At 47.9% G+C, this 27,652-nt stretch overlaps 1 protein-coding gene across 1 annotated transcript in view; it reads right to left on the reverse strand.

Moving 5' to 3' along the window:
• ANO2 (anoctamin 2) overlaps positions 1–27,652 on the reverse strand; it is a 363,519-nt gene that overhangs the window by 219,351 nt on the left and 116,516 nt on the right. The window contains exons 8-10 of the mRNA XM_050747557.1: positions 24,227–24,282; positions 22,950–22,991; positions 16,360–16,424 (exon numbers count right to left, since the gene is read on the reverse strand). Coding sequence (XP_050603514.1) covers positions 16,360–16,424; positions 22,950–22,991; positions 24,227–24,282 — 163 coding nt within the window. The remainder of the gene's footprint in view (positions 1–16,359; positions 16,425–22,949; positions 22,992–24,226; positions 24,283–27,652) is intronic.

Below are 27,652 nucleotides of genomic sequence, written 5' to 3' on the forward strand. Positions count from 1 at the left end.
GCTCCAATGGAAAACATCTACATTTAACGCTTTTAAAACATCTTTTGAGCCAAATCTTAAAACTGTCTACTAGCAGAAATCTTCCCTGAGATCACAGGATGCCACATCTGTGTATCTTCCCTAGAGCCAATCTACCACTTCAAATGGGGTCCCAGAACGGAGCACAGTCCTCCTTGGTGGAATGACAGCTCAAAGGTGATAACCCACAGTTACCTATAATCTACATCCAACAAGTTCTTTATGTCAGTGTGAGACAAGTTCATATTTTAGCAACACACTGAGAGCTCATGCTCAGGGGTGCTTAACTCACCTCCACTCCCCATCTCTCACACAAATGCCTGCCAAATCAGACCTTTCTGTCCTGCATGCTGCTAATTGACTTTACATTTATCATGATTACATTTCATCTCGTTGGTTTTGGCTCATGGTTTCATCTTGTCAAGCACACTTCAATTCTTGATTCTGTTATCTCTCAAGATAACCTTCACCCAGATGGGCAACAGCTGAAAATCGGGTAGGTATGCCTCCCATTCTCAAGGACCCAGAGCAAGTGACTAGAGCCCATGACACAGCCCTCTTGATGGAGGAATCAGTCCCACCTTTGTTCTTCATAATCTCTACCCCGAGGGGAACAGGGAACAGAAAGAGATGAAACACAAACAAGCCAACCCAGCTCTTCGGAAGTATCATGGCAAACTGCCAGGGTGATGGTGAATGTACGGTCTGCTTGAGCACTTTGTATAAACATTCCCATGAATACTCCTGCCGCTTATTTTACCAGGTAACAGGTAATGTTAAAAATGGAGAAGACAGGGCCACCCTTGAGCAAGGCTGTGAAGTCATTTCTGTTTGGCTATAACTCAGAAGGCCCAGCTCTGGTGCTAATTAGCTATGTGGTCCTGGGCTATAGTGTTTCCTTTCCTGCGCCTTGCCTTCCTCATCTGAGGTTTCCTTCTCAAGAAGCTATCATTCTTCTCCCACTCTGGAACCCCTTCTCCCACTAGGGGTCCTGTGCCCCACATCCACAAGGCCCTGGTTTGCACCGGCTATGACCTACTTCTGGGAAAAGTAACTACGGGCAACTTTTCCTATCCCTCAAATAACATCCTTAAAGCTTTACCTCACCACTTTTCTACTTAAAATCCTTCTACATCACTTTAGCTGAGTAGCCACAATCTCACAATCTGAACTTGCCTGCCTCTCCTGCCTCACATCCCACCCTAAACTCATACACACTCTTCATTCCAGCCACAGTCAGCTACTTGTAACCCCTCAACAATTGTGCTTTTTCAACCTTTCATGCCTTAATTCATGCTATTCCCCCCTATCTGGAATGTCCATCCCCCTCTCTATACCCAACTCATAGCAATTCATTATTCAAAACAGCTCAGCATTGAACCTTCCAGGAGGCCTTCTCTGATGGATTCAGAAGCCCTTCTTGTGTGTGTCCAAGAGCCACACTACATATTGTGTCTCAGCATTCATCAGGCTGTTGGCTGACTTATTAATCATCTTTTCCAACTTGACTATAAGCTCCTTGAGGGCCAGGATGTTTTGTTACCACTGTCTGAGATGGTTCCTGCCACAGTGTAAGTGTTCGTGGAATCATTGAGTAGACTGAAATGATAAGTGAGTTAATGAGTGAGCCAGCTATGCCACAGGGGTGGCTGCTTACTTCCTGCACTGGAGGGGCCAACCCAGGCAAACTTAAGTCCCCATCAAAGCATCCTGAGCTCAGGCTTGGCCTCTTGGACTCTGCCGCAAAGCAAAGGTCTAAATGTCAGAGACTTCCCCGATGTGACTCCCTGGGCCTGTCACTGAGTTCTCTACCCTCTTTCTAAACCTTCTCCCGGAGCAGGACAAATTAAATGAAAGAAGGGCTGGGAAGTCTCCCCTCACTGCCTTACAATCAAGGAGGAGCCACACTACCCAGATGTGCTGTTCAAGAGAAGCGCTCTGGTCCCTGGAATACAAGAAGTCAGAGAAGCCTCCTGGAAAAACATCAATTGGAAAAATCCACCGCCAACCAGCCCTTCACCAGTCCTCTCCCCTGACGAGTTTGCTTATTGCTTGAAGTCTGCAACTCACCAGTTGTTTATGTTCCTAACCCCGAGTTCAGGGGCATCTGCAATTTAATTTGAGCCATGGATAGACAGGGCTGCTCTCTGTTGGAGTTGCAAGAGCATAAACAACCTTCCAGGCTGAACTCTGCATGGCATTCCCTAGCTCCACCCCTAGGGACCGATAAATACCATCTATCACTTTCTAAGATCATCTCCAGCAGGCCCAGACCAGTAACTTGTCCCCAAGGCTGGAAGATGTCACTTGAAGTGAATGGAAAGAGAGTAGCTGGGATGGATTGGTAAAGATAGGGGATGAGAGGGAAAAGGGGTGAAGGCTTAGGGTTATTGGAGGAGAGAGGAGGAAAAAATTCAAGAGGACCAGCGAGAGGCTTAGAGGGAGAAACACGCAGCTATAAAGCCTGGGGATAAATCCTCGGGGGATACTGGGGGACAGCAAAGAGGAGTCACAGCATTGGGCATGTTCCCAGCTCATTCGCCACGGGAAGCCCACGTCTCATCCTTCTTCACTGCTCACTGGCCCTGCCAGCCCATGCTGGAGGTTACTGTCACTTCTCACAGACAGAGCACCCCATATCAAATTCATCACTCACTGTCCACCTATAGGCAACACACTATTGGTTTATGTCACTGGTTGTGCAGATAACAGCTCCAGTTACCATGAAGAGAAAATATTGAAGGCAGCATCCAATGGCAACAAGACAAGGGAGCCCTTCCAGTCCTCTTGTACACACACACACACACACACACACACACACACACACACACAGTTCCCATGCACCACCCCCATGGGACAACTCAAAGCCATTTGGAGCAGCAGTTCCCAGGCTGGGCCCCTGGGCCTTCCCAGAGAGTATCTTGGCCTTCATGCCAGGTCCCCTTGCTATGCAGCTGCCATCTACCCTCCAGGCCAGCAGCCCCTGAGATGCCACGCAGACTTTTCCATTCATCGTCCAGAGCTCCTTAAGTGCCTCTGATACACACCATGTGTCCCAACAGGAAAACACATACTCATCAACTCGACAAAACACTCCAGATGTGATCAAAGCCAGAGAGGCAAAGAAAACAGAGATGGGGGTGTTCAGGAAGGGGGAGAGGCTGGGGGAGAGGAAGGCAGAAATCCAGGAACTTGGTTGAGGGGACAGGGGGCAGTGCCCCTGGGGTGGTGCTTCCAATGGATGAAGTCTGCAACTAGGTCCAGACTCTTTGATTCCAATCCCTGGTTCAACTTGGCCTCCCTATGAGATCCTAGGCCCTGCTGCCAGACCAGCTTCAGGATTGAGATTCTATCTCTGAAGAACCGTAGAAAGTTAGTCCTGGAAGGAATGCACTAGAGCACCTGGTCTACCCTTCCTTTTTAGATGAGGAAGGCGATGTGTAAATAGACCTACCTGGAGTGTCATGCACCACCTCTGACTCCACACATTCTTCTAACTTCCGGGTCAGTACTGTCTGTATTAAACTTCAGTGGGTTACAGTGGCACACATTAAAGGCCCTTCATTTGAAAGTGGCCTCAGACACGATATCACTGTCCCCTTGCCTCCTTAGCTCTAGTAGAGGATTTCAGTCCCTTATAGAGTGAGAAGACGAGCCTCGGTGGCTTTTAAGACCCCTCCTAGACCTAAAATTCCTAAGCCTTCAAGATCTATGGCAAGCCCCCCTCACTTAAGGAAACAGGCCTGTTTTGCTCCAAAACCTCCGAGTCCCTTTGCCATCACAGCTGCACATCCAATCATATTCTCCGCCTCCCCACCACCTCCCCGGGAGTTGTCTGCATGTCTCATCAACACAGTGCTCTTCCCTTAAAGTGGAGCAAAGCAGTTAAGATAATAGGCTCTGGTGTCAAACTGACTGGGATTTGGGGCAAGTGACTTGTCTACTCTGTGTCTCATCTTGAAAATGAGGGGATGAGGATTGTGCCAAGTTTCGTAGAGTCACCATGACGATTCAATTAGATCATGCACACAAAGGGCATGGTAAACTGGCCCTTGATGAGTACAGGCTGAGTGATATGTTCACAGCAGTCATTCACATTCCCATTAATGCAACCACCATGGGTGAGCAGGGAGAGATGCCTCATGTCCGCTGGTGCACAACCTGGTGAGACCATAGGTTACTTATAATGTCAGGGGGATGAGGAGAAGAAGAGACAAGAGGCTCTGGGCCCAGAGTCACGATGGGCAGGCTGCCCACAAGTCCTTCTGTAGGACAAAGCGCATGTAGGAGGAAACCATCCTGTTAGACACAAAAAGCACAATCCCAGTTCCTTTCCGGTGCCTTAACCAGAAGAAAACCCCTGATCCTTCAACTGATGACAACGGGCCATGCCAGCACCACCCACAAACAGGCACCCACATAAGCCAAAGGTTTCAATGATGTACCCTTTCCTTAGGGTACAGTCCAAAATCCCTAACCAGCCCAAAAGCTCCTCCATGATCTGGCTCCCCACAAGTACCTCCACTACAGAGCTGAAGCTCCAGCATCCCAGTGCCCTCCCCCAGCAGTAGGGCTATACATGGTGGAGAAGCCAGACTCAGGAGTTCAGATCCTACCTCTCTCACTAACCATGTGACTTTGGGCCACTTATAATCTCTTTGTGCTTCAATTTCCTCTTCTGTAGGAGGAGGATGATAGTATCTATCTCGACGGGGTGTTGTGAGTTAGCAAATGCGAAGGGGTAGAACAGTGCCTGCCACACAGCAAGCATCTAACTGTTAGCTGTTGTCATTATTTTCCTCATCTTTGCCCGGATCATTTTTGTTTTGACCCATCTGGCAAATCTTATTAGTTTAAATGTCACTTCCTCAGGGAGATCTCCAGTTAGGTTGGATGGCCTTACATCTCTACTCCCATTACACTTCTGTCCTCCTCTCTAGTAATCTGTGTCACACTTCTGATTAACTGTGCACTGTCTCCCCTGCTAGGTCATAAGCTCTGTTGAGGCCAGACCCAGCTGGACCATAGGTCCAGATGTGCCTGAGACAGTCCTGCCTTTTACCTGTTGTTGCAGTGTGGCAGACTGGATTTGTGTCAGTAAATAGTAACTCCTATACTAGCCTTCCCGGTTCCATGGATTTGTGCTTGGCCACATGACTTGCTTTGGCCAATGGAATGCGAGCAAATGTGAGATGTCAGCAGGTACCGCAAGAAGTACTTCACATTTTCATTCTTTCCTGTGCTCTGTTGATTCTCCGTGAGCAGAATGTGTCCCAGAAGCCATTGATCTAAGCAAAATGTGCAGACCTGGGGCAAACTAAACACAATGCACAGCCCAGAGCCAGGCCCAACTAACCCTCAGCCTGAAACAGAGCTTTCCCATTCAACCCAAAGACACATGAACACAATACAGAAATGACCTTTGTTATAAGCTACCGACCTTGGGATCGTTTGTTATGCAACATTAATGTAATAATAGTTGACTAGTACACACCAATCATTATTAATAGCTCTCACTTTCACTCCAAAAAGTGTACCCAGTAAGATGGTAAATTATCTAACTGTCCACCATCAGTCCATATCTATCTTGTTCATCACTTTAACTCCAGCACTTAGCACAGTGCCTGGCACAGAGAAGGTGCTCCATGAATAGACCGGATTAAGTTGAACTGAATTATATGTTTGTTTTTTGTTTTTGTTTTTGGAGATGGGGTCTCGCTCTGTCACCCAGGCTGGAATGCACTGTCTCAATCTTGGCTCACTACAACCTCGGCCTCCAGGGTTCAAGCGACTCTTCTGCCTCAGCCGCCTGAGTAGCTAGGATTACAGGTGCTCGCCACCACACCCAGCTAATTTTTGTATTTTTAGTAGAGACAGGGATCGCCATGTTGGCCAGGCTGGTCTTGAATTCCTGACCTCAGGTGATCCGCCCACCTCAGCCTCTCAAAGTGCTGGGATTACAGGCGTGAGCCACCGTGCCCGGCCTGAAGTACATGTTTCTTAAATCTCTTTCCTAAAACATCAAGTCTTCGTCCCACCTAGATGCTGAGAGGTCTGAGTCTGGGGGCTCTGCCTTCTTTTTCTTTTGTGTCATCCCCATAAAGATGCGCCTGATGCTGCTAGCTGGCTGCCACAGCATGGGAGACCTAACCTTCTTAATGCACAGAAGTCAAAAGAGCTAGTATTTCTAAAAGGAATGTCATCTCATGGGACTGGACAAAGAAGGGATCACTGCAGGATGAACAAAAGGAGAGGGGCTGAAGCATAGTCAGAGAGATCTACGCGAGGCACCAGCTGAGGCTTTCAGGAGATGCAGGGCCTCTGAGTAGGGCAGGGACCCCCTTAGTACACGGCTGATTCGCTTCTCTCTGCCATGCAGCTTGCCTTCCTGCCCCAGGGCTGAGGACTGGGCAGAATGTCAGCCTAAGGAATTGCTGCCATTTTGTTACAGTTGATGACAGCTGGAAATTACACCATTGCCCTCATCCAGACTAAAATGTTCAAATGAAAAGTTAAAAATCCCAGTCCTCCGATCCCGTCTGTCTTGACTAGGTTCAGTTGAATATGGACTGTATGAAAGAAACCAATGAGGCTGAGCCTACAGCTCTGAGGGTTTCCCGAGTCCTTGCTGCAGGCTGAGTGGCTAAGGCTGAGCTCCCCAATCTCTTCACGGCTGAGCCAATCAATTTGCCAGAGGCAGGCAGTAATTCCTGGCAGCTACCCAACAGTCAACATCTTTGAATACCTTGAGATAATCCCAAGAAGGTACTAGAAGATAGCAGTCTCCCAGGCAGGGATCTTGAAGGTTTGTGTATTTTTTTTTTTTCCTTTCTTATGTTTGTGACTTCCAGACCCACAAAATGCTGTGGTTTTCTGTTTCTAAAACAGAGGCATGTGCCTGTACAAAAAGCCTGGGCATGCCGGGCTAATTAAATTTAGCTATCTTGAGGCGGTTGTTGTAACGTGTGTTCCGCTGATGTTATTCAATGTGTTAAGACGTTTTCTGTTTATGTTGGTTACATAGCCATGTGGTGTGGGTGGAGAACATCACTCCAGGGAATACGATTAGCAGGACTGAGGCGCTCAGGGGTTCCAGGAACATGTGGTCAAACAGTGGCTCCTGGGATCAAATAGTTGAGCCGTGTCCCTGGTAACTCACCCGATGCCAGTCCCCTTGCTCCTTCTAAGGCAAGATCGGTCCCTCAGGTCTACCTGATATCTTGATTCCCACAGACAGAACTGCACCTGCCATCATGCAGCCTAGAGATTTTGTAGAAGAGACGCAACTATAGGGAGAGGAACTTCAACAGGTCTGCAGGGGCTGAATGACTTGCCCAGAGACTCCCCAGGAGAGATGAGGGAAGAACTGAAACTCCTTGTGCCTACTCTTACCTGTCCAGCTGGGAATACAATGAGACATGAAAGCCTTCCTTAAGCCCTCTGTTTTTCCACCTGCCTAAATTCCAGAGAAACCACCACCTGAGATCCTCTCCTGAAATTCCCCTACCATCATGTCCCCTGTCTAGCTCAGCCCCAGTGCTTTCTTCTCAGCCATTCTTCTGCCTTAGCCCCTTCTCAAATCTCTTACCTCAACATCTCCTGACCAAGAACGCTTAAATCCCAATCTTGTAAATCCCCCAACCATATTTCTTCTCTCCTTCAAATCTCTGATTTCTGCTTAAAACTCACCTATCTCATACATCTCATTTTTGTGTGATCTGCTACCCTGAAGCCAGTTACTAAGTCCTTCAAAGCCTCTCCCTATCTTGCCCAGCACTGCTACACACAGCTTTGTGCATTAGTTACCATTGGAAGCTACTTGACAGCTCTGTGACCTACCTGAGAAGTTTTCTTTTGTGAGTACCTTGTGTCCCATCAGTACCCTTCAAGATCCCATTTTCCCCCTGCTTTGAGGCTTCAATACCACACCCAGTACAAAGCTCTGCATTCAGCAGATCCTGATGCAGGGACTGACTGTTGCGCTGTTAACAGACTCAGAGCTCTATTTTTAAGAAAAATATCTGATAGGGTGGATTTTTCATGACCTTCCCAAACAAGCAAGGGGGGCAAAAATACAGCTCTTCATAGTGAGGGCCCCCTGCTGTAGCATCCTCACTCTGGTCCCAGTGCTGAGGCCCCTTGAACTTCAGAAACATCATTTCACCCTCACTGAGAAGCAGAAACAGACATTTCCAGCACAAAAGCAGGCCCTCTAAAAGTTCCCCCACTCGACAGAAGCCAGATTCCAGGATGAACCGTGGAAGCGTCTTACTTGTGCACCCTGCTAACTTGCTTGGGTGTCTGGTTGCCGAAGCTGCAACTGAGACAAAGCAGTAAATTAGAATTGGGAACAGAAGCTACTCAGTTGACAAAAGCAAGAAGTGACAGCTGACAATCTGACAACATGGAAGGAGTCAGAAAAAAAAAAAAAGATCATAAAAAAATAGAAATGAAAAATCAAAAACATGGCATTCTGGGGTTGCTGAACAGAGGCCCTGAGAGTGAGACATTACTCATGCTAGGCACAAAGAGGGATGTTCATAAAGATGGCCCCATTATAAGCCAAGGTCAACTACAGTCAGCGTGCGGCCCATACCGGAAGACCACACCACGGTTTTTCCCTGGGAGATGGGTTATCAAAGGGATTAACACCAGAGGGCTGGAAACCCAGCTAGCCTGAAATCCGCTGAACGGAAACTCTGTGGCACCTTCAGCTACAGAGTACTGTGAAAAAACTAAAAGTTTCTAGAGTTAGATAGGCCTGGGTTTGAATTCCAGATGAGCTTGCTCTGTGGCTTTGGGAAGCCTTTATTTCACTAACCTCAGTATCCTTGCCTGTGAAATGAAGATAACAATATCCACTTCACAGGGTCGCTGTGAGGCACAGAGGTCACAGACAGAAAATGCATACAGTGTATTGATTTACAGTCATACATTATGATTATACAATATTTGTCAAAGCTCTTAAGCTAAGGAAGCATATGATAGTCCACCACTTTAATGAATATTATAATTTCTCCCACAGGGAGTCAATAATTATTTTTATTGATTTAACGAGACCTACAGCCATCATCACAGTAGTTGTACAGCTCTTCATCTGAATCCTCACAGTAATACTGTGGGCAGGTAGCACAGGTGCTATCATCCCTATTTCATAGCTGAGAAAATTGAGGCTCAAGAGAGAATGACTTGCCCAAATAATACATCAACTGGAAACAAATCTGGAGGTAAAACTGAGTTCTCTTCTCTCTTAACTCACTGTTCCTGGTCTAAAGGAATGTCCCTGGGCAGGTACATCAGGGTTTGATAAACACATACACAAGCACACTATCCATCATTTGACTGTCAGCCTCACTCTTTCTCCATTTTGTTCCAAGATAGGGAACTCTTACTTGTTTCAGTCCAACATTATAAAGACGCCTCTCCAAATCCTTGATCACATTACTTTTCCGTGTGTGACACAGTCCCAGCCTGGTTATGTTTTCTTTAGGTGTGATGACCTAAGTCAGACACATGTGAGGTTTTACCATGACTTGGTAAATCACTGAGTGATGCAATCCTAGTTTGGTTTTCAAAAGTATTCTGAGAATTCAAGGGGTCTATGGTGCTGCATCACATCACAGTGATGTTTCTAGAAAGAGTTACAATCATCCCCAAAGATCTCTGCCTGATGCAGAGCTGATACCTCTGAGCCCATCATCACAAATGGCTAGTCGAGGGCCAACTTTCCCTCGTAATCTTTTCCATATGATGTTTTCCTACAGCCTCACAGCTACCTTCTATAAATTTTCTCCATCAGCCTCCAGAAAACCCAGCGGCCTAGGAGTATTTGGGGTGTGGGAAAGAAAGCTTAGATATACAAGCACTGTTGTGAACACAATTGTTATTTTCAAATATTTAATGGGTTGGCCTATACAACAGGGTACACTTGTTCTGTGCAGCTCCAGGAAGCAGAACTAAGACCAATATTAGGGAAAACAGCAGAGTTTTCCTTCTAGTTCATGACTTCCTAGGGGCTAGAAATGCCCAAGAGAGAAACAAACTGTCCCAGAGGTAAGGTGCTCCCTATTCCAAGAAAAATCAAGCAGAGGCTGGGCATTTGCTAGATGAATATGCTGCAAGAAAAATTCTTCATTCCTTCCTTCCAGGGCCAGGTATCCAACTGTCTGACCTCTAAGCTTCATTTGTCTCTGTGACGCTATGGTTTGTTCCTAGAGGTTCTGGATAATTGAAAGCTTATTGTACAATAGGGCCAAGATAGCACAAATACATAGCTTATCATATTTTTCAGACTAATATCAGTTTTTCCTCCCTGGGGAATGACATAAGCTGATCCAGGAGGCAATGAGCTGGTGCCAGACAGCTCCTTCCTTCCCCAGCTCTGCCCTGGAATTCCAGGTGGCCACGGGGAACTTGTGGAGCCTCCTGGTGCCTTGGGATCCACCATCTGTATCATGTGGCTGATATGACAGGAAGAAGGATGAAAAGTTTAAAACAGGAGCCACCATCTCTGGAAGGCTGTTGTGAGGCTAGACAGCCACCCTCAGAAGACCAACACAGTCATTAGCTGCCACCTTGAACCGGAGCTGGTAGCATTGTACTCCAGCTCCTGTTTCCATTGGTCAACCACAAGACCAACAGCCTTCCTTCTGAAAGGGTACAATTGGAGGAGAGTAGCACTCAGTGGAGGAAATGAGAGAAAGGAGACTGTAGCAGAGCCTTTCCACAGTTTGATGGGATTAACAGCATGACTTATATCCTGATCTATAAAATGGACCAGAATGTAACAGCACAGAACATAATCATCCTTGTTTCTGCTTCACCTCAACCAGCTGCTGCTGCTTTTTTCTGTCTGCCTTCTCTCACACCCTCAGAGGTAAAGGAAGAATAGTCTTCAAGCCTATGAGGTATTATTTCCTTCTAGACTGCAAAATGTTTTCTAGCTAAACCCAACCCCCAAGTGATAAGACGCGTGCAAATGCCATAGTGCTGATTCCACGTGTCATCTCTCCTTAGCTTCCCTTCATGCATCCAGCCTCATTTCCTTCCAACCCTGGATTCCCTGCTAATTCGTGGGGCAGAGCAAGGGACTTGGGCCAGGTTGGCAGGGAATCCTTACAGACAAGGTCTGCAAGCCAAGTTCTTGATCTCACCACTCCCAATCAACAATGAGGAAGGATCTGGCTTTGAGTCAATGTGATTTTCAGTCATTAATATCAGGCTAAACTATAAATCCTTATACAGGGCAGTCCAGGCTGGTGATAGACACACTCTTTCACCTCAGTCGTCCTTCAGAAAACAACATTTCTGATTCAAGGGCCACCTCTTCCAGGAAGTCTTGTCTTATTCCTCTGGCAGCAATTACTCTTCAAATGTGATCCCATACTGATAGGTTTGAACATTATTATAGTCCTGAGAGCCCTCACTGAATCCTGTCCTGCACACATCTGTCTCCCTACATAACTCCCAGATCTTAAAGGCCACAAGCTCTCCCTTCATCGTTGTTGTCCCTCCCCATACTGCCAAGCAAAGAGACTTGCTCACTGTAAGCATCAGTGAATGTGTGTTGTGTTGAGCTGAATTGCCTCTCTCAATCCCAATGAAAAATCAAGGAGAAAGCAGCAGGACTAAGGAAATAAGTAATCACGGATTGATCAACGTTTTTCTCTCTCCATTCCCTCCTCTAACCCAGCCGTGGCCTGGCCAGTCCTTCCCCAACCTGGCCTGCTGAGAAGCCTCCTAAGAACACAGCCTCCTCGGTCTCCCTCTAGGGGGCGCTCAGATGGATCACAGTTCAGGAGGGTGGCAGCGGAGCCCAGAGACAAGGAGGGATGGATCAAACCACACAGTGTCTGGCACCAGTGCTGGGGAACCCTGGCAAGGACAGTGACCTGTGCCTTGCAGTAGGAGGGAGAGCCCATTCCTGGCATGTCAGGCTAGAGCGGGCCGGTAGAGCTGTGTAGTAAGGTTGGGGCACAGTGCCACCCAAGGGCTCCTGAAATGGTAACCCCATACAGATCACTCTCAGATCCTCATGGAAGCTGTTCCATATCTCAAGGCTCCAAGCTGGGACATTTCTGAGAGAACTCCAGAGGTTCCACATGTGTGGGCTTCATGCCCAGGGCCTGACTTTAAGTGCAGAAAGCCTCACTCATGAAGTGAGCACCCCTGGAACAGGTGGGAGTGAGTCAGGACCATTACCCCTCTTCAGACTACAGGCCTAGTTTGGTACAGTGAAGCTCCCCATGCATTATCCCCTTGGTGAACTCCCACAAGTCAACAGGTTGCAATCCCTCTGAGCTGAGTACAGTTCTAGAACCCTCTCTTTCCCATGCTGTCACAGGCAGGCAGCGGCAGCTGCTTTAGAATAAACTTTTTGGACATAAGTTTCAGCAGAGTATAGTCAGAAGAGAAATCAAACTCAGAAGATGCTTCAGACCTACGGTTTTGTCTCATTCATATCAAAACGTCCAAGCTAAGAAAATCAGCCTGGAAGCAGATATTAATTTTAGTAAAAAGATAGATTATGGCCCTGACTAGTACTGGATCGGACCTGTACAAATCCAAAAGCCCTCCAGTCCCCAAGTTTTCCCAGAAAATAAGGGCTGTTTTCCTCCTGGGTTTTAGGGCATTGAACCAGCGAAGTGCAGGCGGAAATGTCCTCTTCCAGCTGTGAGGACCCTCTTCCAGCTCCCTAAAGGACTAGAAGAGCCATTTCGGTCTAGCTCAGCGTCATTCCTTACATTATCAGTCACAAGCCATGTTTCTGCCAGGGCACAAGTGCTGCTGGCTGGAAGTACCCAGGAGGTCTTCTGGACTGGGGTGCACTCACTCATCAAGGTTCCTGCTGGATACCTCCCTAGGGAACTTTCCAGAGAGCTCTCACACACACTCACACACACACTCACACTTACACACAATCCTCATTCATACACACTTTATGCACACACTCACATACACTCTCACACTGACACTCACGAACACACTCATACCCACTCACACACACATACACTCACACACACACACTCACACACACACACAACTTACACACAATCCTCATTCATACACTTTATGCACACACACATACACTCACACTCTCACACTGACACACACTCATGAACACACTCATACCCACTCACACACATACACTCACACACTCATTCACACACTCACACACATACACACTCATTCACACGCTCACACACATACACTCGCACACACATCTACACAAGCATGCGCACACACATTCCACACGCTCATACACATACACTCACCCGCTCACATTCACTCATGCACGCTCACACACACACATCCTCACATATACACACTTTCCCAGACACAAGTATTCTCCGGCACACACACACACAGTCTCACACGCACACACATTCACTCACACACACACCCACTCTTGTACATACACAAACAACACAGACACTCTCACACTAACACATTCTCACCCTCACACACACTCTCATACTGGCTCACTCACACTCAGGCCTGCAGGCCCCTGGTCTCCAGAGCAGAGGCAGGATCAGGAGGAGAGCCCTATGGGGCTGGAGGCCATCAGCAGTCTCACAGTGCAGCCTGCTGGGCACGAATGACGCTGCAGCCGGGTGGAGGCAGGGGCCAGGGGTGCAGGGAAGCGCATCTTGCTTCCCCTCTGTCGACTTTCAACATCCAGGAATGGTGTCTCAAACCCCAAGACTCAAAATGAGGCCTGAAGGCCTGCGGAAGGGGAAGGAGAGCTAGTCCCGGGGCCTTCCACATACAAACAGGTCTCCCGCCCCATGAGCTCTCAATGGCTCACACAGAGGTTTTAGAATCTTCCAAACAATTGGCACAGAGGAGGAGCACCAGGGCTCCAGAGGAGGAACAGAAGCTTGGCGCTAAAAATGAGGAGCTGAATACCCAAAGAAATGGGTGGGAAAGACCTTGGCCAGGCCTGTGCATGAATTATCATGTTCCTCCCGTGCCAAGATTCCCCTGCTCCGTCACTCTTCCAGCACAGACCATATGAGGGCAACTTCTCTGTGAGGCACACGGAGGGTGCCATGCATGGTAGTAACTAGTCATGGAGCAAAACTGCCATGGTGTGGGGCCTGGGATGGCTCAAGAAGGGAGCCACAGGCTGGACTCTGCAGGCAGGTGGGCCCCGACAGGAGGTGGCAGGAACAATGGAGAGGAAGTGGCAAAAGAGAGAAATGGTGCCAAAGAAGAATCCCCAAGACTCAGAGTTAGATTGGGAAGTGGGAAGCGAGAGTGAGGCCAGTCATGGATTACTGAGGTCTCAGTTTGTGTCATCATGAAGAGGAGGAAGGAGAGGACTTGGACAGAATCGGGGAAAGCAAGTTAGGACCATTTGGTAAAGGAGGATAAATTGAGGATTTTGGTGTGGAGCTCACCGAGTGTCAATAGCTGCTCCCTGCACGCTCCAGCCCACATTTCTCTCTACAAGTTTTCCAGGTACTTGCCCACCTCTGCTCCTAGCGTCCCCCACCACCATCCCTTCCATCACTTCTCTTTCCAGCAGTTTCTTGAGGTCAGAGAGTTCCTTATGCCACTGGGATGACAACCACCACCACCATCTGCCTTGGCTCCCCACACACATGCTGCTCAGCGTCCCTTCTCCTGAGGTTCCTTCCTCCTCTCCCTCCTGACCAAGCCTTGGCCTTGCCCAGGGGCCGTGGGAGTGTTCCGGGCCTTCTGATCTGTGAGGAGCTGTAGACAGCCTCCGGCCCTGCTCCAGCACACTGTGCCCTGTCTAGACAGATTTGAGCTCTCCATCCTCAGGAAGCGCCAGGCCCCAGAGCAGGGCTCCCCTCCAAAGGCAATACTTCCCCTGCAGGTGAGGCTGCCTTGGTGGCCAAAACCGAGTGCATGAATTTTTATTTTTTAATCATACTTTAAAAAAAACGAATGAGTAGTTGGAGAAAACAGGCGACAGAGTGGGTGGCCACTTGAGATCCAGAGAGAAAGATCAAAGCCCACCAAGAACGGAATGATCAGCCTTGGTGTGGCCCAGAGAACAGTCTAGGTGGCCCATGCCACATGAAAGGCAGCCAGGGGACGGGAGACGGGGTGAAGGAGCCTCGGTCACAGGCCCGGCATGTCCCTGCTCCCCCATCCAAGACCTTGGTTCATAGTCCTCAGCTGGAACAAACACCTGCTTCCAAGAGACATCCAACCAAGCTCTGTCCGCTGGGAGGGCCGCTGCATCTCTGCGTAGGAGGTGAGCTGCCCAAACTCTGGCCTCCATAAGGCTTTCTCTTTCCAAGAAGAAGCTGGAATTCCTCCCTCTAGACTCGATTCTCCTGGCTGCTGCCTCTCTCACAATCCCAGCCCAGGGCAGCCAGCCAGGAACATGCTCTATTCTCGGACTGACTAATTAGCTCATTAGGTGACTGCAGGGCAGTGAGTCCACCATGTTCACCATGGCGCAGCCTCCTCCTGCAGGCTCCAGCGGACCATCTTTTCCAAATGAGCACATTCTCCCATGTGAACCCACAGATCCCTCAGCTTAGCCTCCCAAGTTTGGACAACCAGGACCGTGAAGATCAAAGAGGAATTGGGACTTGCCCAAAGAAATGGTAGCACTTAGTGGCCAGGCCCAGACCAGAACTCACGTCTCCAAACTTTCAGCCCAGTGCTTTCACACAGTGCTGCAGCCCAACATTCCAGTCAGAAGACTGAGTTTCTAGAGCCCTGAACCCATTTTAAAGTAGTCAGACCTATGGCATTCCAGCAAGTTCTTTCAAAGGACTTTTCACTCATGTTCAACAGAAGCTGGGGAAATGTCCAAGATGCCAGAAAACAGGACATCATTCTGTGACAACAAGGAAGGGAAGAATCCCAGGGCCCAGTCTCTCCTCCCTTCTAATTTGGAAAAGCCATAAGAAGTCCACATTCTGTCAGGCCAGCCAGCATACTCCCAATGTGATTTGCCAAATCCAGCCTTTCCTGGGTCAACACTGGCACTTGGGCATAACCCAAGAATCAGCTTCATCCAGGTTCTTCTCTAGACAAGACTAAGGAAAAGAAATGAGACAGCTCCATGCACCCCTCCCAAAGAACAGGCAGGAACAGAGACCACAGTGTTGAAGACCTCAAGGTGGAGGTCATGGTCTATCAATCTACAGGATCTTTTGTGCCACACAGATTCCATGTCCTTCCCGTGTCCCCAGCTGCTTCCCCACCCATGGGACACAGATGAGGGGACCATAGAAGCTAGAAAAGAAGATCCCTCCACGTGAGCAAAAGACTGCCAGAGTCAAAATGTTTATGATACATCTTTCAGGACTTGCATCTCCAGGATCCTTTCAAAAGTTCCCTACCACCTCTTACCTGATGAGGTCAATAGGTTGGAACTTATAGAACACTCCATAGCGCGCCCATTCTTGATATAGCAGCTAAACAAAGAAAATAAGGAAAACAGGTTAGAGGTAGAGGTGGGAAACTTCACCTGATTTTCTCCATCCTAACAAGTCAGAATTTTACCCCCAAAGCCCAGCTTCTAAGAAATTCTCATGAGACATCCACGGGGAGATGTCCAGAATCAGGAGGCTACAGAAACTGGCTGCTCCTTCCCCAAACAATAGAGGTGAACTTTATCACACCCTGCGGCAGTCCTGCACCTGATGAGCAGAACCCCGTCTTCTTTATTCCCATGTCTTGCCTAGTCCAGCAAAACGAGCCCTGATGGTCGTGATTCACTCATTTAACAAGTATTTAGTGACATCTCCTTATGTGCCAGGCACTGTCCCCACACTGGATACAGCAGTAAGCCACAGTCTGCTTACACCCTGGTGTGGAGAGACAAATATAAACATATAAACAGATAAGATTTGGAAATCTTAATGAAGAAAAATTAATCAAGGTCAGGGAGTAGAATGTGAAGGAAGGGAGAGGAGTGGGGTGCTATTGTAGACAGGATGGCCAGGGAAGGCCTCTCTGAGGAGGTGACCTTGAGCTGAGACACAAAGGAAGGGGGCAGGGTGTCCCAGGCTGGACACTCTTCTTGTGCAAATGCCCCAAGGCAAGTGCATATGGCATGTCCCAGGAAGAACAGGGAACCGGTGTGGCTGGGGCAGAGTGAGCATGGGGAGAACTTGGGAGACAAAGTCAGAAAGAACCAGGATGGCCAGATCACTTGGGGATTTGCAGGCCATGCTAAAATCTTTGTATCAACACTGGATGAAATTTGGATTTTGAAGGAAGCCACTGGGAGATTTGCAGTAGAGAGGCAAAACAATCTGAGATTGCAGAAGGCTCACTCTGGTTGCTGTGTGGAGAACAGACAGAGTGATCAGAGGCACAGGGAAGTTATTGGAATGGTCCAGGGAAGAGATGATGATGGCTTGCACCATGGGGGCAGCAGCAGATATAGTAAGAACTAGTTGATTCTGCTTAGATTCTAAAGGTAAAGCCTATAAGATTTACTGTTGGATTGGATGTGGGATGAGAGGAAATAAGAACTTGGCCTGAGCCACTGAGTCATGGTGATGCCTTTTATTGAAATGAGAAAGACTGTGGGAAGGACAGGTTAGTGGGGGTGGAATCAAGAGCTTACTTGGGGATGCATTTTTTGAGATGCTCTTTGGGTATCCAGGGGCATGGCGAGCAGCTAGATATAACAATCTGAAGTTCAAAGAAGAGTCCAGTACATTTGGGAGTTATTGAAGAGGAGGACATTTTGTAAAGTCATTAAATGATGGATGTTATCACCAAAGAAGAGATAGTAAGTACAGAAGAAGCCTGAGGTCTGGGCCCTGGGCATGCCGCCATTTAGAGGTCAAGAGGGTGATGAAGAACCGGTAAAGAAGACAGAAGGAACGGCCAGTGGTGTGGAGGAGAACCGGAAGTGTGTGGCATCCAGGAAGCCAAGGGGAGAAAAGGTTTCAAAGAAAAGAAGAGGATAGCCAAGCGCAGTGGCTCACGCCTGTAATCCCAGCACTTTGGGAGGCTGAGGTGGGCAGATCATGAGGTCAGGAGATCGAGACCATCCTGGCTAACACAGTGAAACCCCATCTCTACTAAAAATACAAAAAACTAGCCAGGCGTGGTGGTGCACGCCTGTAGTCCCAGCTACTCGGAGGCTGAGACAAGAGAATGGCGTGAACCCGGGAGGCGGAGCTTGCAGTGAGCCGAGATCCGGCCACTGCACTCCAGCCTGGGCGACAAGGCGAGACTCCATCTCAAAAAAAAAAAAAAAAAGAAGAGGACGAGCAGTGTCAAATGTTGCCAATGGGTCAGGTCAGATGAGCAATGGCCACTGGATTCAGTGGCTTTGAGGTCACCGATCACCTTGACAAGAATGGTCCAGGAGAGGGGTAGGGGCAAAACCGAACACATTAGGCCAGGCTATCTGGGAATATTTCTGCAGCAACTTTATCAGGATCAGCGTGTGTCTCACTAAACCTGTGTATCAATTCCGGTAAATAAAATCATTCAGTAAGGCATCATCAGGAGACCTCATCTACATACCCATCCTGAATCAATATTGGCACTTTATCAAATTATATGTCTGGAAGTGACAGATTTATAATACAGCTGCTATTTTGTTGCATTATTTATGCTCCTCCTACATCACACACAACTCTCGAGGAAATCTGTCAAGGAGAACCTACTCTAACCGGGTACTTCGGAAGCCCGTCTGAACATCAGCCCTACAGGGAGCCATCCTGTTGACCTAAGAATCTTTAAAGATATGACATTAAAATGGAAATGAGAACCAGCGATCTTACTTAAGGGTGGTAGACTTTTATTATCACAATGTCTTCCAGCCACTGCAAAATGGGACCAGAAACTACACGGGTCCTGAAGAGGCAAACTGCACCAGCACTTCCACCACTTGCAATGGAGGAAACCCAGATACAACAAGGGGTTACTCCGCGCATGAAGGCAGAGGAACATCTGAATTCACGAGCACTGCTGCTGCTCACTCCAGGGCGGTGGCTCACCTAATCTTATTGTTATTAGTACATCTCCTCCTCCCACGTCTTGGGTGCTTCTAATGCCTGAGTTTTGACTCTCCTGAGTGCAAACCCTGGGCTCTCCAGCACCTGGTTGTCACAGTGACATCATGTGTGGCCCAAAGGGGAGATAAGCTTGCATCAGGAGATGCAGGCAGGGCACCCTCTCGAGAGCTATGGGACGTCACTGTCTGCCTTACAGACCCTGACCTCCGGAGCAAATTCCTCCCCAAGTCGTATGTCCAGCCAAACCTGAGCTTGAGAACACCTATCCGCCACCGGCCTGGAGGAAACAACGGAAAATGTTCCAAGAATCCAGTATGGCCTCAACTGAGAGCTGACCTCAGAAGCCTTTTCCCTGGCTGAATCCCAGACCTCCTGAAAGAGACTTCCAGAAAGTCCCTCTCTCACCATGGTCTCTTTTAAGCACAAAGATGTATCCATGGCTTGTGGATATACACGAGGAGGAGCCAAGAGAACTATCTGGGCTTGATACAGAAAAGCTAGAAGCATACGGAGGAGGCAGTGATCAGGCAGCCCCTGAAACAGAGAGCTGGAGCGACACAGCACCAAAGCTGGGAGGCGGTGCAGCAATTATGCCCGGATGCCCGGCCAGCTCACACGCCTTCTGTCACCTGCAGGGGAGGCAGGGAGGGAGGTAGAGAGTGCTGTAGACCCTTCTCAATCTTTAAGAAGGTTTAGTCACAGATCGTGCTGAACTCCAGCTTGCAAGGCCCCAGAAGGGACCAGCAGGCAGGGTGAAGAGAGGCACACTCTGGAGTCCTGCCCGTAAGGACCAGTATGGTGTGAGTAAAGCACAGACACGTAACAGGCCCTTTAAACTTGCAGAGTCTAGAGCCTTCTAATGCAACTCTTAGTGAATCCCCTTTCTCCCTTAGAGGTTCACCATGTCCTCTCTTTCCCAACTGGCAAAGCCAGCAAATACACCAGGGAGGGATTACTGCTCCTTCTTAATGGACAGTGCCTGATTCCAGAGCCCTGGACGTAACCCCAGATGTGTCTGTCTGCCCCAAGCATTTACAGCAGGAACGATGGATGAGAGCATAGAAGCAGGAAGTTTGGCTCCCCAGGGATCACATTCGACAGAGATCATCAATTTAAGGATTTCATGAGACTATAAAGGAACTCAAGTGTTAAAAACTCTTTGCAACAACTCTTTGTAATGCCAGAGAACATCAAGGTGTTTGGGACTCATGGCCCTCTCTGAGGCCACAAGCTCCTCAGACAGCAGCTAGACCTGAGACAGGCAGAAAGATGCTGTAGCCATCTCGGAGGCATTTAAGGGACAGCGGCAGCCTGAATGGAAGAGACTTGGATTCTACTCCCAGATGCTACGCTAACCTGTTTGAACATTTTAGTAAGTAACTCCACCTCTCCAGGTCTCAGCTTCTCCATACAGTAACATGAAAGTCGTGCAGCACGGCAAAATGAATCCCCAGTTGAAACCAAGAAGAAAAGTGCCTTTCTTGTCAGGAAGGTAAATTTTAAAATGCAGGACTGACTCTCTCTCCACAGTTTTCAGTGGGTCACTTACTAACTATCCACTAGGGAAGACAGCCACCTGCAAAGGCTAGAAAATCCAGGACTAAGGGTTTCTAGAATGCTAAAGGAAGTCACATCCAAAGTTCTGCTTTGAGTTCTCCCCTGTAAGTGGAAGAAGAAGCCGCAGAGAGTCAGTGAAAGCTGGGGCGCCCTGAGCAGATGGTGACAGCCACTTCTCGGGGAATTTCCAGGACACTAAGCAGCACTGGCAAATGGGGAACTAGGCAGCTGCTGGAAGCCAGGAGGGACCCATCTACCCCCAGGCTGCTCCCTCTTCCGGTTGTCCTGGCTTCCAGGAAGGCAGGAAACCCTTGTTCTCAAGAGGAAGGAAGCTTCTTTTTTTTTTTTTTTTTTTTTTTTTGAGACAGAGTCTTGCTCTGTCGCCCAGAGCTCGAGTACAATGGCGCGATCTCCGCTCACTGCAAGCTCCGCCTCCTGGGTTCATGCTATTCTCCTGCCTCAGCCTCCGAAGTAGGTGTGACTACAGGCGTCCGCCACCACGCCCAGCTAATTTTTTGTATTTTTAGTAGAGACGGGATTTCACCTTGTTAGCCAGGATGGTCTTGATCTCCTGACCTCATGATCTGCCCACCTCAGCCTCCCAAAGTGCTGGGATTACAGGTGTGAGCCACCGCGCCCGGCCAGAAGCTTCTTCCTAATGACCCTCCAGGAGGGGAAAGAAAGAGACTTCCAGCCCTACCTGAGTCTGAGTCATGGAAACTGCACAATAGCACCAGGTGAGCTTCCAGAGAGGGAGACCGACATCCTCTAGAGCCTCTGGGCTTGCCTAGAATCTGCCTGCAACGAACCTGGCCTTGGGGAGATCATGGGAACAGCCACAAATTGTAAGGAAGAGTGAAGGAGAACATCCAGGTGCTGGTAGGATGGGCAGGTGGGGACACCATGGTAAATAATCCCTAGAGGCCCCAGAGAGGCTACCCTACACTGCAGCTCCCAAGCCTTCTCCATGTCCTTCATTATATCAGCCAAACAGAAACATTTTGTGATGGGAAATTTTTTTGTTAAAAGGCATCGCTGTGGTTAACAGTAATTTCATATCTTTCCAAAGACAAATACATATTTTTATATCTACAACATAGATATTGTAAATAGTCTGCAATTTACTTCTTCCATTACTGCAGGTGACAGAAGGCTGACTGACTTCTCCTATGAGCTGCTGTGTGTTCCTGGTCTCCGTAATGTTCCTAGACAGGCTGGGGTCACCACCACCCAGCAGGAGTTTTCTTAGGCAGGCAATGGATGGTGATCACCATTTAAAGGGAAAGAAGGAAAAATTAGAGAGTGGGAGGACAGAAAATGGTTGGGCGAGAGAGGTGAGATGTGGCGAGACATGCTTTCTCCTTTTCCTTTAAATCTGATGCGGGACTTTTCAGGAAATTAAACACCGAGACTATTAGCATCAGATAGAAAACAGATGAGTTAAGACATCGCAATACTACAGCAGATTCCCTGGGCAGGCAGAGAGAGGACATGTGTAAGCAATCACTGCAGTATTTCTGGAAAAGACCTTTTATGTTTTTAATACTTAACACTTCATAACAGGGACTAATAGGCAGGATAAAAAGAAGCCTGCTCGAAAGGCAACTTGGGGCATGAATGATTTTCCAGACAACAGAGTGGGGGAGGGAAGTTGCTTGAGCTTCAGGCTCCTCATCCCTCCCACCATCGCCCACCCTCCTCTGCTCACTAGAGTTGTTGAAGGTGGGGAGAAGCCAGCAGGAGGATGGCATGAGGGGATCATTGCTGCATCCCCACGGAAGAGGTTGGGGCCACGTTCCTTCTCCTAACGGTAACCTCCAATTTCTAGCTACTTGAACTACAAAGCACAACTGAGCCTCCCTCACATCTATAATTGCTCATCTATAATTTGGGAGTGGCTATACTCCACCTGCCTGCCTAAGAGAAAACAAGAATCACCTCAAGTTGACCCTCCAAAAGCCACAACGGCACGGATCATCACATGTTTTAAGCAAGAACCCTGGATTTGAGGGCTAGAGGTGTTCCGAGCCCCATCTCTGTTTCCTGTGGCTGTGTCATCCAGGCCAAGGTGCTCAAGCCTTCTGTGTCTCCGTTTCTGCACCTATCAGTTAAGGAATTTGGACAGCCAATGTTTCTCAACTGGTGCTGTCTTGCCATGGGAAGATGGGGTGAGAGCTGTGTGGTGGGCGTTAGATATATTTCAGGACAATTGGCATTGTGGCTCTCCAGGCACTAAGTGCAGTAGCAACCACACTCACATTTCCAAATACCTGGGTGGGGGAAACTGCTGCAAAGTAGATAAGCAGGTAAAGAGAACATCTAAGGCACCTCTAGCCACTTCCACACCCACCCGTAGTCTCTCATGCCCAAAGTCCAGGATGCTGCGTGAGGCAGGCTTACCTTCCTGTCATTCATATCGTCCTCTGGACTATTGTATTCACCCTGTGGGAGAAAAAGGGATGCTGGATAAAGCCAATAAAATTACCAGAAACAGGTGCCAAAAGAGAAAGGATTTTCTTTTTTTTTATTTTCTAATATCATTGCTTTTATTCACTCCCATTTAAGGAAGGTCAAAAGCATGGCATGGTAAGGGGCTGATACTCCATTTTCTTAGCCATCAACACTTGCCACATTTCCTGGGATAACTTCTCACACAAAGATGCGCCCCCCTCATACACTTCAGAGATCAGCCTATGCTCCCTCGTAGCAATGCAATGGCAGAGCTCCAGACCTTAAATGGTTTAGCCCATCATGTGAAAATCACCCGTGCCATGACATGCTCACTCTGTCCATAACTGCAGAACTTAGCAGTGCATACGCCACTGCAAATATGTCAGGAATGAGAAGATTCTCATCAAGAAAATTCCTGCTGGGCAGTCAGGGAGCCCCACCTCAGCAGTCTCACATGGCACTACTGCATGGCAGGTGCCCAAGACCTGACCAGTCTGATGAATAGTGAAGCCATGGAGCATTTAGCTGAAGGACCAGTTACATTCTCATGAGTTGTCTTGAAGAATACCATTGCATTGTGTCATGGGAAGTTCATAACATTATTGTTCATAACATTATCTCCAGTCAAGGAGAGCTTGCATTACAGTCATTCTGTTTTCTTTACTTAACCAAAGCATTGTACAAGGAATTCTGAGAGATTTTCTTCAAAAAAAAATTTGTTTTAAATAATGATCTTTCGTTAATATGTACCTGCATGTTAAGGAGGAATTTCACATCTGCACAAAACTCTCATATACAAAATACCACTTTCAGGCAGCCACGGGTCCGACAGCCCAGGTTAGGGATCACCCAGGCCTTTCAGTCTCCTTCCACCACCATCCACCACCCTCACCCATATCTCCTCCCTTTAATCACCTCATGCCACATCTGTATAGTCACACTTTTGCTAAAAACAAAGCCAGGGAGTACAGGGAAAGCTCAGACAAAGCCCAGTGTATTTTGTCTTCTGGGGAAATCATTGGCGAGACAGTTTGAGATGACTGGCAAAAATCAAACTGGGGATTATTGTCAGCAATGAGCAGTCCAGGGTCAGCCAAGGTATTTTAATGTCATGATTCACTCCTGCCTCACCCTGCAGGTATTCACCCGTTTCATTGCCACTGAAAAGTTGTGGTTTTCAACGTTCTGAAGACTACAGAGAGCACGCTGTTGAAAATGGTACTTACGTCATGAAGAGGGTAGGCAGCCTCATAAATATTGTTTGCAATCAGAGAGTTAATACCTACGGAAGAAAGGGAGATAAAAATAGTAACTCTGGGACAGGCATTTCTCAACTTAACCCTTGTTTTTTGATAACTATTAAACTCTCACATGCCCCCCAGCTGAGAATCAGTGCATCCTCCTCTATATCAGCCAGGCTAGAACTTTCTGTCAAGCTCTGGTTCTTAGTACAAGAACAATATTTTTTCATTCCCTAAATACAAAATGATGTTTTCACATCAAATATGCTGTCTCAAAGTTTACATTCCTCCTATCTTCAAAGATTCCAGTCATTCCAGTCCAATAACCTTCCACCACCGTCAGGTGCGAATCTCTGTGCTCCATGACCACATAGGAATGAATGGCTGTATGGATCATTTTAATCATGATCTATAAAAGTATGTGTGAGAGCATTCGACTGCACTTTGAGCTCCTTCCTGCTGTTTCACAAGGCAGTGTTGGCTGTGACTGATCTGCCGTCTGGACCATAATATCCCTGAGGTGGGCAGGAAGCAATAGGGCAGTGGTTCTCAAAATGTGGTCTGGGGAACCCTGGGAGTCCTCATGAGGCTTTCAGGGGCCCCTGGAGGCAAAACTATTTTTCTAATAGCACTAAGACATTATTTTCTTTCTCACTCTTCTCTCACAAGTGCATAGTGGGGTGTTGTGGCATGTGCTGCCATCATCCCCTGTGGCTAATGGCATGTGTTTGTGTATTCTGGTACTTTCACAATTTCTCAGCCTTAACTTCTCATGCAGTAAACATTGGTCGACAAAGCCATGCAAACACCCTTTGGGTGTTCCCAATAATTTTTAAAAGTGTGAAGTCACCCTGAGACCAAAAAGTTTGAAAACTATGCAAGAGATTTATGTTTTAATTCCAACAGTGTCTCACACCACTTGCACGTAGCAGACCCTACTAAACAAATGTGAAATGAACAAATGGCTCTGTCCCTCCAACTCCATTATACTCACAACAGAGAACCTTCTGTGCAGCATAAAGTCATCGTTATTTACTTGTTTCATTCTTGGTTTTTTTCAGAGACTATAACGTGGTCTGTGTGTTCTGTCTGAGTCGGGATGGTCTGTCCTGGGTCGCTGGCTTCCAGACGGGAGGGATTATGTCTCACCAACTCGTAGTACCAAGGATCCCGCCATACGAGGATCCACATTTAATCATGGAGGGGGAGGAGAGGGGGAGTTTCTGGTACACAATGATTTCCCTTGTCTCGCACTTACTTTCTGCCCTGAACTGTTCTTTCCAAAGAGACTGTAGACTGTAGTGAGATGAGGAGATAATTGGTTTTGGAGGGAAAGATGTATGATGTCCAAATGCTAAGAAATCTGCATTTGCATGGCTCTGAATAAACGCCGAGGTTGGATAACAAATCTAGACAACATTTACTCATTAAAATTCATGGCTTTCCACCTCCCGCTCCTATCCAATGCCCCACCCACACGCTTAGAGACCGCAGAGGATCTCAGACAATCCTCTCCCCTCCATCAGCCTCCTCTTCCTCAAACCTCGCCCCCATTTGCCACAGTTCCAGGACATTGGATGGCACAAAGACTATTCTCCGGGCCCCACGTGGGAGCGGAGGCCCATGGGAGGCTGCCAGGGACGCCCGGTAGAAGTGGCCGCTCTTCCAATGAGTTGAGAGCTGAGTGTTTTGGTACTGCTGCGTCACCAAAGGGCCAGTCCTTTCCTGATTTTAAGTTTCCTCCTTGGCATGCACATAAAACATGAGAAATAACTTTGCGGGGTGAGAGGAGCAGAGGGTGGGGAGAGGGAGTGCAGATGGGGGAAGGGTGCCCTGGAGGTTTGCTGAACTGCAGATTTGTCTGACTCACAAGACTACAATTTCACTCCGAGCATCATTAATCAGTTCAAGAGCCATAACCACAGCAACATGAAGCCACCCTACCATAATCAAAGGGAGGAGTCCCAAGCCGGGAGGGGAGTTTGTGGGAGTTTGTAGTTAAAAAATACAAAGTGCTGTAGGCCTGGATAGAGGCTGAAGCATCACAGGCGGGTAAGGCCCCAGCTAGACCACACCCCAGAACCTACCCAACCCAATCCCTACAGTCACACCCCATGGTTGCCGTGGCAGCTGTATATACCCTGAAGACAGTCCCAAAACTCCAAGGAGAAGTCCAGCAGGTGTTTCACCTACTTAGCTCTTCTGCTAATTCTCAGCTTGACTTTGCACGGTAGCCGAGTGTCTGGAAGCATTAAGCCATTAGACCGATAACCTGAACTCCTGGTCCCAGCTGCCAGATCCTCAGAAATGTCTCAAATTATTGGGACACTAAAGCTATGCACCCTAATCCCCATCTCAAATAAAGCTTCCTGTGCACGGTGCAGCTGGAAGTGGGCAGCTTGCTTCACTTCCAGGACAAGGTTTGCTCATTGTTTTGTGTTCCCCAGAGGCCTGACCTGGGTCAGAGAGCACTCCTCTCACCTGTGTGTCTCACAGCACTTAGCTCACGGCTGGAAACACAGAAGAGACGGCAGCCCTAACAGTCACCGGCCCTGTGGCTGCAGTTATCTCAGTACTCCTCTTGTTCATCGCCTTCCTCACTGCTTCATTGAGCATTCTGTGCTCATGAAGAAACTTTTAAACTCCAGCTGATTGTTCTGTCTCCTAAGACAGAAAGTCAAGGTAAAAGGTCCTTTGCTTTGGAGCAGACTCAAGTTATAAAACCAGAGTTGTCCTAACTCAGATAACCACAGCCCCCAAAATGCTGCAACTGGATGTTTCTCTGCTCCCTCTAGCTGTGTACTCCCTACTTTTCAGGTGGTATCCTATGGGTTATGCCAATCAGTGGCTGCTAGGGGAAAGGAGAAGAAAGTACATTTGAGGAGGAGGAATGGGGCGGGAGAGGCATGCTGAAATTTAAGCATTCATCCACAACTTTACCCAACAACAGGGATTCCTTTGGCCTCCCGGTTCACCCACAGACTTCAGAAACCAAGATTCTACCCCCAAACAAGCATGGAAATCAGTTTAAAACAAGAAGAAAATAATCAAACGTTTTTTAAAAAGAGTCCCTGCTTTGAAAATTGAAATTCTGATTTTTTTCTTTCTTTTCAGCAAAAATGGGCTAATTGGTTCCATCATGCGCCATCCATCTGGCCATAATGGCAAAGTTTTCTTCTTCAGGATCGCATCTATATTCTTTCCTCTCAGCTCTAGACCCAGGGAGAGACAGAGAGACCCAACCTTTTGTCCTATTACTTTCAGGATGGGGGACAGTGAGAAGGAGAAAGCGCTGAGGACATTTTCCCTTCCCTGTCTTCCTTAAGAGGAACAATGTCTCAGCTCAAAGTATAGCCCCTGAGGAGCCCCTCACTGATCCTCAAAGTCGATGTGCCCATGTCCCCTTCAAAT

The sequence above is a fragment of the Macaca thibetana genome, chromosome 11 (genome assembly GCF_024542745.1).
Source record: "Macaca thibetana thibetana isolate TM-01 chromosome 11, ASM2454274v1, whole genome shotgun sequence".
In the NCBI taxonomy this organism is placed as follows: domain Eukaryota; kingdom Metazoa; phylum Chordata; class Mammalia; order Primates; family Cercopithecidae; genus Macaca; species Macaca thibetana.